Source organism: Ictidomys tridecemlineatus, chromosome 2 (assembly GCF_052094955.1).
Source record: "Ictidomys tridecemlineatus isolate mIctTri1 chromosome 2, mIctTri1.hap1, whole genome shotgun sequence".
Lineage (NCBI taxonomy): Eukaryota > Metazoa > Chordata > Mammalia > Rodentia > Sciuridae > Ictidomys > Ictidomys tridecemlineatus.
The window spans coordinates 45,018,953-45,037,474 of record NC_135478.1 but is presented as its reverse complement, the minus strand read 5'-3'; the positions used below and the strand labels follow the sequence as shown (position 1 = coordinate 45,037,474).

The 18,522-nt window shown below is 35.1% G+C and overlaps 1 protein-coding gene across 19 annotated transcripts in view; it reads right to left on the bottom strand.

Annotated features, from left to right (window-relative positions):
• Positions 1–18,522, bottom strand: part of Erc2 (ELKS/RAB6-interacting/CAST family member 2) — an 873,922-nt gene that overhangs the window by 575,015 nt on the left and 280,385 nt on the right. For all 19 annotated transcript variants that reach the window (XR_013434457.1, XR_013434456.1, XM_078038390.1 and 16 more), the window contains one exon: positions 4,950–5,105. Coding sequence is in view for 17 of the 19 variants with exons in the window: in XM_078038390.1 (XP_077894516.1) it covers positions 4,950–5,105 (156 nt within the window). In the remaining 2 variants the exon portion in view is untranslated. The remainder of the gene's footprint in view (positions 1–4,949; positions 5,106–18,522) is intronic.

The following is an 18,522-nucleotide window of genomic DNA, read 5'->3' as shown; positions in this document are numbered from 1 at the left end:
GGTAAACTGTTTAGCATTCTGAGGAACTTCTAAACTGTTTTCAAAAGTTTTAAATTCCCACCAGCAATATATAAGAGTTCCAATTTCTTCACTCACCCACTAACACTTGTTATTATCTTTTCAATTATAGCCATTTTGGTGGGTATGAAGTAGCATCTCACTGTAGTTCTTCTGATTTACATTTTATACTGACTAAATATATTAAGCACCTTCTCATATATTCCTTTGCCACTCATACATCATTTGTGGATAAGTGTTCTGTCGGCTTTTTAAGACTGTTCCTTTGCCACTGAGATTTTGTTTTACTTTGATGCAAATGGATAGCTTTCTTTTTATTAATTCTATTCAAGGATGCTTTGGGCTTCCTAAATATTCAGATTTGTACCTGTCAAATTTGGAGAAATTCTCAGCCTTCATTTCTTCAAATAATGGCTTAATATGGACTCTGTCTTCATCTCTCTTTCACTATGGAATTCCAATTATAATTACACTAGATCTTATTCTTTTATGTTTTTTTTTCCTACCTTCACTTAATCTCCTCTGCTCTGTTTCCTAGCTTATTACATCTCTCTTCTGCTATAACCACTCTACTATTAAAACTACTCATTGGGCTTTTGCAATTTTTTTTATATTTTCCCATTTCTAGACTTCTTATTTAGTTATTTCTAAATTTGCTTGAAATTTTTATAGTCTCTTGATCTATTCATATTTTCCCTTCTTTTATTTAAACATAACAAACCTACTTATAGTATTTGTCCTATAATTCTAACTTCTGAAGTTTTTTTGCCTTCTATTTCTGCTGTTATTTCTTTCTGCTAGCTTCACTTATGGTGGCTGATTTTCTTGCAGATTATTTGAGTTTTATTTTTCACTGTATTCATATTTTGAAGAACTTTTAGTGGAGAAATATTTGAGGCCTGTGTTGCACATGTGATTCTTCAAAGCATTTGTCTCTGCCAGTATCTGAGGGCACTACCAACCAAGGATTCCTTTAAACTATATTCCCATATTAAAGTTTTTATTTGGATCATCTCACATAGCACATCTGTGCAAGAGCCAGCTGGATTCTCAAAATGAGTTTTTTCACCTTTCACTTTGCTCAGGGTATTAAAATATATAATTTTGTTCTGAAGGCCCCAAGTCTAAGTGGAAAATGGGTAAAGTAGAGAAGTTATATATAGTTCTTTCGGTCTGTGCACTAAGAATATAATTGTTTGGGATCCTAGTTTTATGTGGTGGTAATAATGGAGTTCCTATTAGATGCTTCCTCTAAACCAGATCAGTCTTTTGTCTGTTTTCTCCACTAACCTTTTAACTATGAAAACAAACACTTAAGTCTGTCTGACAAATGCCAATGTGAAGAAATAACCTGAGCACGACTTGTAACACAAACTCCCTACTCTGGCTTAGTTTTGACCCTTGAGATTCTTTCTGATTTGACAGTTCCTAACTACATTTTAAAATATGTGTTTTCAAAGAAATCAGCAATTTTGTTGTTTTTTGCAACAAAAACTGACATAAAAATATCTAGCTACTGAAGTTACAGCTGAACATGAACTGAATGATTAGCCTAACAAACAGTGAAACCAACATCTTCAGGCTGCACAACTTATTAGGTGACTATGGAAGGAAATCCTATTTCCCAAAAGAAGTCAAACTACATTGGGGAACAAACAGGTTTCATCCAGCTTACCAAATCTAAAGGACCAGTAGTGGCTGAATAGAAAATGGTCCTATAAAAGATTCTGGTTCTGCTTAAAGGTTCACTGGGAAAGCAGCATGATTGCTTACTGATGTTCATGTGAGCAGGTGAGAGCAGTATTCAGGTACAGACAATTCATGAAAAATATTACTCCCCTATTTGAACAGCTCATAAGCCCATGGTCATTTCTCTTTGGGACAAAAGTAATAAGTTCTCTCTTGCTCATATATAACAAGAATATATATATATATATATATATATATATATATATATATATATAAATAAGTTCTCTCTTGCTCATATATAACAAGAGGGGAAATGAGAATTAAGACTACTTCAAATGAAAAAGGAAGTTAAACTCTGTTGTGATCAGCATGATCAGCACTCTCCTTAGGGGGAGTTGCCCCCAAATCATATCCAGTTGTAGTTGACAGCACAGAGTATAGTTGAGTTCACATATGAAACTGATTCATCTGAAATTAAAGCCCAAAAAACTTTCAACTCTGCATGCCTAAGCAAAGATGATGTTTATAGTGAAGAAAAAAAAACTGATGTGTGCTAACTTTCACAAATACTGAAGTAGAAAGGTGGTATGGGGATTGAGGTATGGAAATAAATTTGAATGAAATCAACTTGGTCCACAGAATGGTGTTCACAGGAAGGAAGGGCAGGGCAGGATAGGTTGATAATAATAAAGTTCTTTCAGTCTATAAATATTAAGCAGGCAGTGGCTCTAAATAGCTTTCAGACTATCATTGCCATGAGGTAGATTTTAAATAAATATTTATGCTGACAATAACAGAAAAAGGCTTTCCTAGGGGAATACAGTTACAGGGTAAAAACTCATACTATTCCATAAAAATATGCCTTTTGCTTCTTTTACAGCCATAGACTCAATAAAAATGAAAAGTGATGCAATTGAACCTACATAAGAACTAAGGCTGGGGAAGGTCTGTCTCTATGATGGCCAACAGAAAAGCCCGTTGGAATTACATCACATGCTTCATATGAAGTCCATGTGGACATCAGGCACACTTCATCCCGTCTGAAAATTCTTCCCCCACTTATGTCTTTGACACAACCAACACCCTGAAAAAACTACTCTGCCAAGGAACACAGCTTCTTTTTCACTGCAGATATGGCCTTCATGTCTAGAAAGTGATATGCTTATTATCATGCAGTTTGGGTTATGAGGTTTGTAATCTGTCAGAGGTTTATAAGAAAATGTGTTACAAATTCAGAATAAAGGAGGAGATCTAAGACAGCAGATCTAAGACAATGTCGGCTTCTCTGGAAAACACTGAAAACAGAGGGAGCAGTTAATATAGAAATGCTGGAATCAGTAGATAAAAAATGTGCTAGAATAGGAACAAAGTATTGTACAGAAAGGGGGTGCCATTACTTTTTGGAGAAACAATTATTTATATGGTACATTCCATTCTCAAAGGCTTATTAATGTTCCTGCTTTCTCTGGCCTCTTTAGATTCAGCTCTAACAATTAGATTCCTGTAAGCATTTGGAGTTGGGTAGGAATCAGAGTTTCTCTCAGGAAACACTTGCAGAGTTCAGAGGTCTCCCAGAATCTCAGTACTTAAGGACAATGTCCATGTGCCAAAGGACTTGCTAGATGTTGGGATTTCTGCCCTGGTCAACTATGTCTGGTATCCCTACCTTCATACCAGTTGAAATTCTAAAACTCTGCTTTTTAAAAAATTTTTGTAACTAATCTTCCACCTTTCCAAAAAAATGTGATACCCTGATTTTGCTATGATATCATAATTATAAAAGCAATTTAGGTCTTCATTGCTACATAATTTAATCACAGACTTTTCAAAAGGCTCTACTAATTCCAGCCATCCACTCAGATAAAAATAGGGGTATATGTTTATTTAAAATATTCCCTTTCCCTTCAATCTACATTCTTTATTCATTGTAATAATTAGTGCAAACAACATTACTATGCTTAAATAAAAAATCCTGCTTACCTCTCAAAGTAGAATTAAGAGAAACCAGTAATGAGCAACAAATATTCTAGTTCAATCCAGTAAGAATATTCTTTCAATGAAGAAAATGTAAAAACTGACTCTTACTAGCACCATTTGGCTAATGTTTACCAGCCTCTAAGGTATATCTGCATGAATGAAGAATTCATTCTTATTTGTATTTCTCAGAAATAATTTTTTCTACATAATTCAGCTTAAATATAAAATTGCTATTATATTACTATTACTATTATTATTATTATTATTATTATTATTATTTAGTTATACACCTTCAAGAGTAATGTTTATAATTATTAGCTATTTTTTTTTTGAGCCAGGTGCTTTCACTGCATTATCTCTTTCAATCTCCTTGAGCCATGTTTTAGATTTGGCAGTGTTGACCCCATTTTATAGAGGATGAGAGTATGACTGAGTGACTTAAGTCACTTCCCCCAAGTCCATAAGCTAGCAAGGGCAAGCTAGAGACTTTCCAGAGTCTGTTTTTGTCTTTAGCCTGTACTCTTTACATCTCACCCCACTACAAGATCTCTTCAAACATTCCTCAGACTTGACCATTTTGGAACTCAAAAGCAACTAGCCACTAAAAGTTAATCTAACTAAAAAACTGATGGTCTCTTAGACAAAGGTGGGCTAATAAAGGTCATGACTTGCTTGCTAAAGACCACAGAAATGTTTTATTCACCTAAACAGATTCCATGATGAAGGACAGTTTGCCAATTTCAGGGCATTTCCAGCTGTAGAAATGACTTGAACAACTAATCTATTGTTGAATGATGGAATGGGAATGAAAAGCTAAAGTCAAAACAATAATTTCCCCCAAACTTCTTTTTTTTTTCTCAGTACTGGGATTGAACCCTGGGCCTCTTGTGTGATCGTAGACAAGTGCTCTACCACTGAGTTAGAGCCTCAGCCCAAACTTCTGAGTTCATTCATATATATTCCTGCGGTCTTCATTCCTACAGTAATTTAGGGACTGTGTGTGCTACACCTTGGCTGTTGTGGTTTATGATATTTTGTTAAGACCTAAACCTCACAATGAATAGAAATCCCACCCCAAGTTTTCTCTGATCCCTTTATGGAATCTACATTTCTGAACTAACAATCCTCTGCATTATTCTTCATTGTTCATTTAGTTCATGATATTACATAAAGCAGATTATGTAAGTATTTGGAAAAAGTATACATGCAAACCATAACTTTCTAGTTACACCAAGAATATAAAAGTCTGTAACTCTGGTTTGTACCTTGGTCTTCATAAACTTGGAGTGACTTTTGTAAACCTCTATTTGTTTGATCTCTTCTTCACGGTCCTCAGTGTTCAGCACACCATTGGCTTTTAACATCTGGATCTCATCCTCAAGATCCCTTATGTTTCGCTCCAATGAAGCGATTTTTGTGTCCTGTTGGTGGAAAAAAGAAAGAAAGAACATTGTTTTGTTTTGTTTTCAGCATTGTCAGAAACAGAGTTTTAAAAAGCAATTTGGTAGTAATACATTAATTATGTAGATATAATCCTAAATTCTGAAAAATATATTTTTTTCACTTCCAAGGATCATTTATAAGATAACTAAGTTCATAATCCAGTCACATGTCACATGTCAACACAATACAGAGAGTTATTTCAATTTGTTTCACTAATATCTAGGAACCAAATTACCAAAACAATGGTGACAACAGGGATTTAAAGTGTTAAAGAAAAACATGATTTAAGTGGAAAATTGATAATTTGGAATATAGTCTAGCAAGGACTATATTTTTAAGTCCACTTGAAAAGATTAAAAAAAAGCATTGCTTCAAGCGTATATTCCCCGGCTGGTTTTATGAGGCATGCTTGGAATTTGACTCAGAAGGAAATTCAAACCTACTAATGGAGAAAAGGATTCTCATCCAAAATGCAGATATAAGCAAAATTAAATAACTGAATCTTGACTTAGTATGACTGATACACTAAATATTGAAAATTTATAGCAACTGGAAATAATATATCACAACATCATGATTTATTTGGCCAGCAGTCAGGTCCCTACGTGACAAAAAACATGACTACCTTGCAGGGCATTTCTAACCTATTGATTTACAGACCCAAAAAAACTAAAAATATTACATTCAGATGTGGGATTAATTGAGAAAAAAACAACCAAAGACAGACTCTATACACAAGAGAGTACATAATAAGAGACAATGCATTCGACATAGAAAAGAAAGTGCTTTTGCAGCAGAACCAAGCAAGCAAGCAAGCAAACAACAACAAAAAAATTTCCCCAACCTCAGGAATTAGACTCAAATTAGTCTTCAGAATGAAGCACATCAAAAGTTTGACCTTAAATTTTCTTACTGTCACCCATTTACCTGTTGTTTTACTGCAAATATTTAAGGAGCTTATATTAAATTTGTCATTGAATATTAATGAAAACAAGTCACCAATTCTTTTTTTTTAAGAATCTAAAAGACTAAGAATTTCAAAAGTAAACACTATAAAGGGCTATTTTATTTATAACTAATTCATTTTTTTAAAGTCTTCTAACAAACATGTCTGTCCTGTCTTTGTGGCTATTATTTATTTTATTTTCCTGTATTATTTGCTCAATAGCATACCTCCTGTAGCAATATAATAATAATTACAATCATTAAGTCATCATATTAAAAGGAGGAAAAGGAAGAAAAATGACAACTATTTACTGAGCTTCATTAAGTACCCATAACCAAGGACTCAGAGTACAGTAGACACTTTCATTAAACCTCAGAAAAATCCCAAGGTGAAATAAAAGGATTCTAAAATTTTCAAGATTATTATGACAAGTTACATACTGCAGCTTCATTTTCCTTTAAAAAGAACACCTATTATAGTTTTCCAGTTATAAAAGCAACATACTTTAAATGCATGAGAAATGAAGAAAATCTCTTTCTTCTACCTAGAGAAAACTACCATTCATGTTGTTTATGGATAGTCTATCAGTATTTTTCAATTTTAGATGCCACCCACCACTAGAAATCTTGAATACTACCAGTTTGATAAAGGGAAGTATTATGGATTGAATGTTTGTGTTCCACCCCAAATTTATATATGAACTAATCTCAAGGTGATAATATTTGGAGATGGGCCTTTGGAAGACAATTAGGGTTAGATGAGGTCGTGATGATGGGAACTTCATGACGACATTAATGCCTTTATAGGAAGAGACACCAGAGAGTACGTGTGTGTGTTCTCCCTCTATTTTCCTCCTCCCCTCATATAATGTCATAGCAAGAAAGTGGCCAACTACAAGTCAGGAAAAGTGCCCTCCTCAGAACCCAACCATGCTTGACCTCCTGATCTGAGACTCCCAGCCTCCAGTACTTTGAAAAACAAATTCCCATTGTTTACCCTACCCAGTCTATGGTATTTTATTAAGGCAGCCTAAGCTGATGAATACGGGAATCATACTTAGTGACTCACTTGAGTTCTAAGCTATGAGAACTTCACAGATTAAAAGAGGAACAATTAAAAGGCTATGGGAGGGGACTGGTGTTGTGGCTCAGTGGCAGGGCGTTTGCCTCACACATGTGAGACTCTGGGTTCGATCCTCAGCACCACATAAAAATAAACAAACAACAACAAAAAAAGATGTTAAAAATATATATATATTTTTTTTTAAAAAAAAAGAGTTTACAAGAGGGCTGAGGTTGTAGCTCAGTGGTAGAGCACTTGACTCACACACAAGGCCCTGGGTTCAATCCTCAACACCACATACAATAAATAAATAAAAATAAAGATACTATGTCCATCTACAACTAAAACAATTTTTTAAAGAGAATATAATTTTTATAAAAGTTTAACTGGAAGTGTGAACCTACTTTCTACATATGAAATCTTCTGGAATTTTAGACCCAAGTCTGAAGAGACCACATTTATATTTGTGTGTATACACATATATACATATTTAAGTATGTGTGTGTGTGTGTGTGTGTGTGTGTGTGTGTGTCTGTCTGTCTGTCTGTCTGGACAGCAATACACTGGATAGTCCTCACATCATGGATTTTTTTTTTCCAGTACCAGGGTTTGAACACACAGCTTCATACATGGTAGGCAAGCAGTCTACCACAGAGCTACATGCCTCGCCCTTTTCTTAGTGTCTTGCTAAGTTGCCCAGGCTGGCCTGGAACTTAAACCCTTCCTGCCTCAGCCTCCTAAGTAACCACAATTACAGACAAATGCCACTGTGCCCAGTTTAGACCTTAATTTTGTTTTAATTTTTAATTTTTTATAACACTGGGTAGAATTCCAGGTTTCAATCTTGAGGGCAAGTGGAGAAGAAATTGCATTCTCATAAACCCTCAGTTTCATGCTCAGTCAACTCCTGAGGCTTTAAAAATGACCACAGCTACCCACCTTCTATGGTTGGAAGGCACTTTCCATTGGATGGTAAAAAATTACATACTACTAAGGAAAGATCAGAACTGGATAAGATATAAAGTTTCTTAATAGACCAAATCTTCTTGATTTAAAAGTGACAAAAGATTTTGAAAATATTTTTCACTTTTACTAAGTTTTTAAATTAATTAATATCTTTCTTTTATCTCAAACTATTCCCACCCTTTAGCTGCAGCTATCCCGATATATAAAAAGAAATAATGTTGTAGGAGGCACTTTCATAAGGATATATTTATTCTGTCCTTATCTCTATTTCTGATCTAATGTAACAAGTCAAGTTTATGAGCAATAGAAATCATTCTTGAAATCATGAGCATAGAGAGAAATAAATAAGAAAACCCAATTACGATCCGCAAGGAGAACAGATATAACATACAGATGGTTTTTGGTTGTCACCAAGAAGATAAGCAAAACATTGAGACAGAGAAAGACCAAGGAAACATAGACCTGAAAATCAAAGGCAAATAAAATAGCTGCCACACTCACGGTTTCACAAATGCCTCAGCTCCAAGAACTCAGGCAGAAGGAGTTTTATCATTAAAACAAAACAAAACAAAAACTCTAGAACTAGACAAATGGCCAAAAGCTTGCATATTCAAGAGGAAAATGGAAGTCCATATATAGCTGAAAGTGGTTTATGGATGTTTTCTTTCAGAAAAGACGCATTCAATAGCTCTAAGCATTGATCTAGAGTACAGAGGTGAAAAAAATGAAGATATATGCTATACTATCCTGAAAAGTTTCAGAAGGTCGAGCGACATGTCACTCCTAATCACCAGATTTTACTTCATCTGAACATCTTTACGTGTTATTAACAACTGATATTTTAAACCAATTTATGTTGTGATTTTCCAAACATATCTTGATTGTTTCACAAATAAACAAGCTCTAGAAGCAGATAAATGTGGGCCTTCCTTAAAGACACAAGGAAGGGAAGATAAAAGATACAGTGACTTTCCCCAAAGTCTATAATAACCAAATGTTCCACGTTAATCTCAAAGTTATATTAGTAAGTTGAAGAGTCAAAATAAAAATTGGAGTTATTCAAGGAAAAACTTGCCACAATTATCCCAGTTTAATATTAGTGGGGCTTAACTATCCAGATCACTTTGTTAGTTTCCGTCACTCAAAAGTGGTTTGAACTTGATCTGACTTTAGCAGCAAAACAAGAGGCATGGACTCCCATACTGAATTCATCACCTAATGTTTCAGGAGACATTTTCCCAATAGTCTTGAGATAAGAAGACAATTTGTCATTTTTAATTTTATATTTTGCTTATAGGCTGTTAAGAATATGGAAAAAAATTTTCAGGGGGGAAACAAAATTGTTGTTTCTTTCCCTGTTAATTAGAAAAATTAACCTGGACTGAGTAACTCTTTCAAGTCCTTTCTTTCTACACATTTATAAAATACTTGTAAAAATTTTATACATATATTGGGATCACAACTCCTACTTAAAATGCATATGTAAGATCATTTTACTCTATTATTCAAAAGATGACGATGCAAAATAGGTGTCCCTCAGCTAATAAATAAGCCACCAGAATTAAACCTTATCAGCCATTTAGGCCCACCCTACTAGTTTTAAACTAACCATGAATATTAGAACTAGCTCTTTTTTTAATATTTATTTTGTAGTTGTAGTTGGACACAATACCTTTATTTATTTATTTTATGTGGTGCTGAGGATGGAACCCACGGCCTCACACATGCAAAGCGAGCACTCTACCGCTGAGCCACAATCCCAGCCCTAGAACTAGCTCTTGAGCACAAGAATTGTAGCAATGAAAATACAAATTGAGCGGGAAAACCAAAATACATTTATTTCTGTCTTTTCTCTCTTTACAAAATAATCTTTGGATTTTTTTTTCCCCTAGGACATGTATGCCTGAGATTGGTAGTGAACTTGAAAACAGGGATTTACTCTCATTCATTACTTTAACTACTTGGTACCAGTTACTTTGCCAGGTGTGAGATACCAATTCGATCTCAACAAGATACATGAATATCATTCTTTAACAAGAGAGTATCTAGATCTTTACTAATCAAAATGTAGTCTACAGATCAGCATAATGGATATCATCTGGGGGCTTTATAGACATGCAAAATCTCAGGCTCCCAATGCAGAACTGCTAAATCTGAATCTGAATTTCCTCAAGGTCTTTAGATGATTCAGATATTTTAAATACTGCAGGTATTCAGAAGGCACAAGATTGAACAATGCATAAGAGACCAAGGGAACTTTACTAAGCACATTTATAGAAACATAAACCTACTTTCAAGAGCTATCCATCTTGGCACAAGTGTACAGCAACCCTGGGAGCAAACTTTCTAGAACATCTTTTCCAGTCAAGATGCTTTTATTACTCATTTTGTGTTTGTCAAATATTATATGCCCCTTAAACAGCAAGAAATAGATTTCAGTTTCTCTCTAGGAATTGTGAACACTTAAATGGTGAGTGGGCATCACACAAAAAAAGCAACATTTAGTCACAAAAAGAAACGATTATGTTATTTCTGAGTGTCACAGTGTGCTTTCTTTTAAATACTAAGAATTACTGGTTTCATTTTAATATCAGGCCAAGAAGAAAAAATTACAAGCAGTTTTTACAGAGCAAGGAACTCACCATGATCACGTATCAATCTACAGACATTGATCAACAAACTTAGTGCCAACTTGGTTTAAAGAAGATGTGATCTAATGTTCAGGAAATGTCCCTACATAATTATATTACACTTTATTTAGAATAAAATTCTAAACTATTATTACTGGATACCACAGAGGCTGTTGAAGGCGTAACTTTTAAAAAATCATAGTTACAGCTGCAAACTACTAACTAAATAGCCCTTGGTCTTGGGCTGTCTTTTCTCTTTACAAAATAATGCCCTGCCTTTGGAAGGATTTATTGAGTGGCCTAACCATGGTCATAGGAACTTCAGTTAAGCACTCCAAAAAGAAGGTGACACAGTCTTAAGACATATTTGGGAGAAAAATGCATAATAAGAAACTTTTTAAAAAAACTCCTTGTAGGACTTATCAAACTATCAAAAGATGAAGATGACAAGGACATGCTGCTGTTTTGTTTTATCTGATTTTACAGATGACTTTCTAATTCTTCATGGCAAAACATACAAGCACAGAACCAGTCTGGACTAGGTCAAATTAAAAGCAATTAGAATGCTCTGGTTTCTTATCATGGTTTCATTTGCCTACTTTTGACTTGTTCTTCATGAAGCTCAGACCCCTGGAAGGCGTCCTTCCTATTGTGTACACACTACTGATGACCTGCCAAAAGATAAAATCTCTCTAGTGGTTCTTGTTCTATGTGATTTTTGAAGTTCTGATTTCCATGATTGAGTCTGTTTTATTGTTCACAGAGTTAATTCTATCAGAAAGTCTAACAAAATTTCAGACAGACTACACAAAAAAGGTGAAAAATCTAACCCTTAGAGTGTCATAAACCTGGATGCCAATCTAAGTTCATGCTTTACATTTTGGGGCAGGATGCTCAGCCTCTCTGAAATAAGATTGCTCACAAGCATGTTAAAAAAATTACAAATGATGTATGATGCATACAAAGTACCTATCATAAAACCTCTGCCTGTAGAGTAAGGTTTGCCATTATTATCAGAAATCAACTATAACGCAGTCCACATCAACTCCCCAGTTCTATTAGATACACAAGACCGTTGCTTCCATTTTTTATTCAATCCTGTTTAACTTTGTGAGAATATTTTTAACCTTGCTAATCCTGCAACCTAAGATTGTTATGAGAATTAAATGAGTCACAGCAAGTAAATCTTCCGGTATAATAGGTAATACACATCCACAATATGTACTGAATGAACCTACTGTTTTCTTCTCTCCCATTTCTTATATAGCATATCTATGACTTTTTCTTTCTTTCTTTTGTTCTTTTTTGTTTTTGTTTTTTTTCTGTTTGTTTTTTTTTTTTTCCCATCTGCTCAACCTCTTTTCCTATTGGGAAGTGTATCTCCCCTACTCCCTGTACTTTATTTGTTTTGTTTTGTTTCAAACTAAGGATGATACTGAGGGCTTCATACATGCTAGGCAAACACTCTACAAATACTACCACTCAGCCACATCTCCAGCCTCCCAACTCCCTTTAGTTTAGTGGTTTTTCAACTGTGTATCCCTGCCAAGAGGCAAATACCATGGATCTTCTAAGTATAGTGATTGGTTTAGCTAGAGTTATGAATTCACCCCTAGCCAATCAGAGTTCTTCTAGGAAGATTACTAAATACAGGGCTAGAGCAGATATGACTATATATCTGCTGCCTGTCTCTTCTGAGAGTAAGGAAAATGTGGGCTTATAGTTGGCTGTGGCCTGCATATCATTTGAATACCTAGATATAGCTGTGTCTGAACCATCCACTCCCCAGAATGCCAAATTACAAGAGTAGAGCCTCTGTCACTTGTAACAGAGGAGTATAATGCACAAGTAATAGTATGAAAGGAAACACCAAAACAGAGTAAGATGCAATATTCGCAGAAAATGAGAAATCAGTAAAACTACTATATTACTGTCAAAAGCTCTCCAGAAAGCACAGGAAGATTTGCACAATTTGGGATTTGCACAACAATAAGGTTATCATAAAGAAGATAAAATTATTTCTGGTCAGGAGTAATAATGCACACAAAAACATAAACATTAAGTATGGTATGCAGCATATAATATTTGAAAGAACAAGAGAATGAATACAGACTATGTATCAAGGAGTTAAAAGACAGATTAAAGAGCATAGATCATGTTTAGTTGCAGAGGAGTTGGAAATGAAAGGAAGATGAAGTGGAATGATAACCAGTCTTTAGAACCAAGCCAGGAGTATGTTCTTGGGTATGACCAAGAGTCATTTAAAATCTTGTAAACAAGATGGCAATAAGATGGTCTTTGTGAAGTTAATGATAAAAGCAGAAGCTAAAACTGAAGTTGAGACGACAGAGATGGTGAAAGAATTCTCAGACATGGCTGAGAATCAAGATTAGAAAAACCAGTGGAATCATTACCAGGATAAAACAGGGGCAAAAATTAATGAAAATTATGGAAAGTCTCAAAAAAATAAGAGGCTGAATAGTTTTGAGATGGAAGGGAAATCAAAGTAAAGTTGAGAATGTCATTGGTGATATGAGAGCAGTTTCAATGAAGCTGTGTTACCAAAACTGGAAATGAAACCATGTTATCAAAACTAGAAAAGAAACCCCAGTATATTAAATCCCATGGGGTCAAGGGTGACTGCTAAGTCATTCAACAACCACTAAGGAACAGAAAAAGAACAATCAAACGATACCATTTGGTTACACTGGAACTAGATTTGGGGAGTTCCTGCAGTAAGCTCTTTAATTGCTGAATTTCAGGATCCCAGGGTAAGGGCTGGATTGGGGGCACTTTGAGAGTTTGAGATATCTGTGAAAGTATGTCAATATTTTAATAACCAATGTAGCACTCTGTACATGTGCCTCTAAGCTGGGTATCTATCTGCCTGGCATAAAAAGTTGCTTGAAAATGAAGAACTTTCTACATTCCCAACACATAGAAGGGAGCACTGGCTAATTGAAAATCATTTCAATTGAAATACACACTGAGATACACACTAAAGCAAAGTCTCCACAGTACCAATCTGTGGACTAAATGCATCAGAATCATCTATGGAGTAAAAACTTTGTCATCAGTAATTTTTACTCACTCCCTAGATAATCACTTCTTTCAAGAGAGGGAGAAACAAAAATCTGTATTATTTGCAAATTCCTCAGACTGGGGGAAAAATAACATCAAAAGATTTATCTTTTATGTCTTTTTTTCTTCCTGTTTTATTTCTCATTTAGAAAAATGTTTAAAATATCAATAAATTTGCATTATCTGAATATGCAGAAAGGAATAGCACTGGACAGAAACAAACAGTATTTTCCATTCTGGTATTAAAAATGTGTTAAAAACAACAACAACCAGGCTGGGGTTATGGGCTCAGTGGTAGAGCCCTTGCTTAGCATATGTGAAACACTGGGTTCCATCCTCAGCACTGCATAAAAAATAAATAATAAATGTATTGTGTCCATCTACAAGCAAAAAAATAAAACACAAAACAAAACCAACAGCAGCTGATGTGTATTGATTACTTAAAGAAAAATCTCACTTCCCCCAAACCCATGAGTTAAGGACATATTTTACCCACGTAACAGATCAAGAGACATATTGAAGGTAAATAACCTGTCCAAGGATTCCTCTCTAGTATACTGAAATAGTTTCCTCAACAGCCTTCCTTGGAACTATTCAGAGTAGGACACATACTGGGACCTTGCTGTACCCAGGCCAACCTCAGGAAAGACTGGTTTCAGAGAAGGTGTGCCACCTAAAAACTGAGCTATTCTGGTTCTTTCTCCCACATAGTACTTTTCATCTAAAGATCACAGAGCAAGGTCAAGAGAAATAGTGAAGAGGTTGGGAAGAAAGGAAAAGGAGGAAAAAAAGTTTCAGAAACTGCTTCCAGATGAGTAGGTAGTCCCTCCATGTATGTAGCACCACCCTCCGTAAGGATGGATTGGATGTCATCTTACACATATGTCTGAATACAAACAGGACTTGAATTACAGCTGCCCATTTTCTGAGAATAGCAGTAATTCGGTGAAATACTCATTTACAACACAGCTAATACATTTTGGGGAGCCTAAAAAGATGGATACCTAACCCCTCTATTTCTCTTCCAATGCTCTTGATAAAAAGATTTAGTAAAGAATCTCACTGGACTTCCAGCAACCTGAACTTGCTCTTCTTATTCCTTTGAACCAATCTCCTCATTGGGCTTGGGGCCTCTTTCTTAAGATCTCCAAAACATACCACAAATCCTTCTATGTTCAACCATTCTGTCTCATGGAAAAAGCAACAGGCGTCTATGGAATTCAGGCCACCCCAAGTCACCAGTGTGGCCTGATGGATGTGGAAACTGGACCATGCCTTAGGGATGAGGCTTGTGTTGGTTGGTACACTGTCATTACTGCAACTTGAAAGGGGAAGTTCACATGAGGCCTGTGGTTGACTTTTCAACCCTGCTGGCGGGGGCGCACGCCAGTAAGGAAATTGCAATCCCTAAATAAACACCATGTTGGGAACTGAGCACCAGCAAGAGAGTGAGCAGGGGGGCTGCTGGCCTGGCCACAGTTGGCCAAGACAGAACAAACAAAGCTCAGATTTAAACATTGCAAGAATGTCACATCAATTTAGACTCCCCAGGAGGGCCCGTTGAGAATCAAAATCCCAGTCACAGAGCCTCCAAACTGTACAATTTTTAAAGGAGGACACTTAATCCAATCCCTTAATTTGCCAAATGAAAATAATAGGAGCCAGAGGGGAAAGTGACTTGCCAAATGCCCAAAAGGAAGAAAGATAAGTCTCTAGGTCATTTATTATGCCACAGATCTTCTGGGTCTGGGTTTTCTTCCCCCCTCTGCTATTTTCTCCTTTCAAAGACACTTTTAAAGTCTTTTCAACATGGAGGGACTGGGGTTGTGGCTCAGTGGTAGAGCGCTTGCCTGGCATGTGTGAGGCACTGCCACATAAAAATAAATAAATAAAATAAAGGTCTATAAACAATTAAAAAAAAAATTTTTTTAAGTCTTTTCAGCATGGAACTATGTGTATTCAGAGCTATCTGCCTGAAATAAGCTTATTTAGTTCCTTCTCCAATGGTCCTTGCTCAAATGTACCCTCTTTTTTATTTTTTTTAAACAGATACAATTAAATTTCAAGACTAAAAGAGAAGGGATGGGGCTGGGGTTGTGGCTCAACAGTAGAGCGTTCACCTCATGTGTGAGGCCCTGGGTTCGATCCTCAGCACCCCATAAAAATAAATAAATTTTAAAAAGGCATTGTGTCCAACTATACCTAAAAAAATAAATATTAAAACAAAATAAAATTTAAAAATTGTAAAAAAGAGAAGGGATGAAGAGGCAAGGGATTCCTTGAATATCTGTTATGTGCCAGCATTCTCCCATACCTTAGTCCTTTTTAATCCCCATCATAAACCTCTACAGACTGGTATCATGGACCCCATTTTATAAATGAAAAAACTGGAGTATAGGGTCTCAATTTTCATAAATAATCTAACCTTCTTCGTATGGAGCCTTCTCAGTTCAGAAAAAAAAGAATTAAAGAAGAAAAGTGTGCACTTTTAAGATTTTTATGATGGTTTTTCCTTTAACAGTTTTGTTTTTTTCCTAAATAATAACTCCTGATCATTCCTATATAGTTAATACACATTACTAAAAACATGAAGATCAAAGGGAAAAAAACTTAGCTTCCCAACCAGATTGAATGGCAACATTGATAGCCCCAAGTTTTAATTGCACACTGATAAATATTGCCTTTTTATACTAAGAATTATATCTCAACTGTAAGTCTGAGGAATATATCTCCTAGTTGCTTATTGTATCCTTCTGTTTTTTACTTAAAGTAATCAAAATTATTGGTCATTTCCTGTGTAATATTTTAATTTTAAATAACAGTTTATTGGGATATAACACATCATAAAATTCACCTCTTCAAAGTGGGCAATTCAGTGGTTGGTGTAACCATCCACACTATCTAAATCCAGAATATTTTCACCACAAAAAAGTCTTGTGTCCCTTAGCAATAGCTCCTCTTCTCCACTTCCCCGTCTCCTAGAAATCACTCATCAACTTTCTGTCTCCAATATGGCTATTTTGGACATTTAATATAATCAGATGATATGTGGTCATCTATGACTGGCTTCTTTCAAGGTTTTCAGGGTTCATCCATGTTATAACATACAGCAGTAATTCATTACTTTTTATTGCAAAACAATATTCCACTGTATGGATTTACCATATTTTAGTTCTTTATATATAATGGATGTTATATATTAGGTTGTTTTAGATTTTTAGCTATTATAAATAATAGGGATGTGAGCATTTGTGCACAGGTTTTTGTGTGGACATATGATTTTTATTCTTTTGAGTATGTACCTAGAAATGGCATTTCTGGGTCCTGTGCTATCTTTATGGTTTTGTTTATTTGTTTTGGTACTAGAGATTGAACTCAGGGGCACTCAACCACTGAACCAAATCCCAGCCCTATTTTTTTATGTTATTTAGAGAAAGGGTTTCACTGAATTGCTTAGCACCCTGCTTTTGCTGGGGCTGGCTTTGAACTAGCTACTCCTCCTGCCTCAGTCTCCTCCAGACATGCTCCACTGTGCCCAGCTCTATGTTTAACATCTTGAAGAATTGACAGTTTTCCAAGTGGTACTGGGCTATTTTACATTTCCACATTAATATTTGGGGGTTCCAAATTTTCCCACATCTTTCCCTAACACTCATTCTTGTCTGTTGTTGTTTAATTTTAGTTGTAATAGTGGGGGATAAGTTATATCTAATTATGATTTTGATTTGCATTATTCTAATGATAATAATTTTGCACATCCTTTTTTTCTTATTTGTATATTTTCCTTGAAGAAAAGTCAACTAAAATTCTAGATAAGGCAGAGGGGTGGGAGGGAAAGGGAGGGCCAGGGGATTAGCAAGGATGGTGGAATGTGATAGACATCATTATCCAAAGTACCTGTATGAAGACATGAATTGGGTGTCAACATATTTTATATACAAGCAAATATGAAAAATTGTGGTATATATGTGTAATAAGAATTGTAATGCATTCTGCTGTCATTTTTTAAATCAATAAAAAAAGAAGAAAAAGAAAAGTTAACTCAAATCCTTTGCCCAATTTTTAATTATGTTACTAGTTTTTTCTTGAGTTATACCTTTATTTTTAAGTGAATATTTCAATTAATGTTATTGCACATAAGAAGTACCCAAATCATAGGTTTGGGGCATGATGAATTAGGGTAAAGTGAACACAGCTGATTTCAGGCCAACCAGATCATGAAACAGAATATAATCTGTAGTCTTTCCTGGCCCTCCTGAGTTCCACAATCTCCCTCTTCCTCCAAATTAACTACTATCTAGACATCAAACATCACTAATTAGTTTTGATTGTTTCAGGAACACATACAAACTGAATCATATTGTATATATTCTTTTGTATTTAGCTTCTTTCAAGATTATTTTGGAACTGGTATTTAATCATGGTGTCACAGAAACAGGTTGGTCCTTCTCATTGCCCTAGATGATGACTGATGGCTACTTAATTTGTTTCAAGATTTTGGTTATTGTACATTTAGTTATGTTCGTACCTTTCCACTTAAATTAGGTCTTATAATAACTGCTGTGTGATTTGCTCCTAGATGTATTGGGTTTGTTAATACTGTGATATTGTTTTCTAAATTTCATTTTATAATTATAACTAATATTCATTTTTAAATACTGACTAATCATTTGGCTAAATTCATTGGTTAATCTAATAGTTATATGTGAA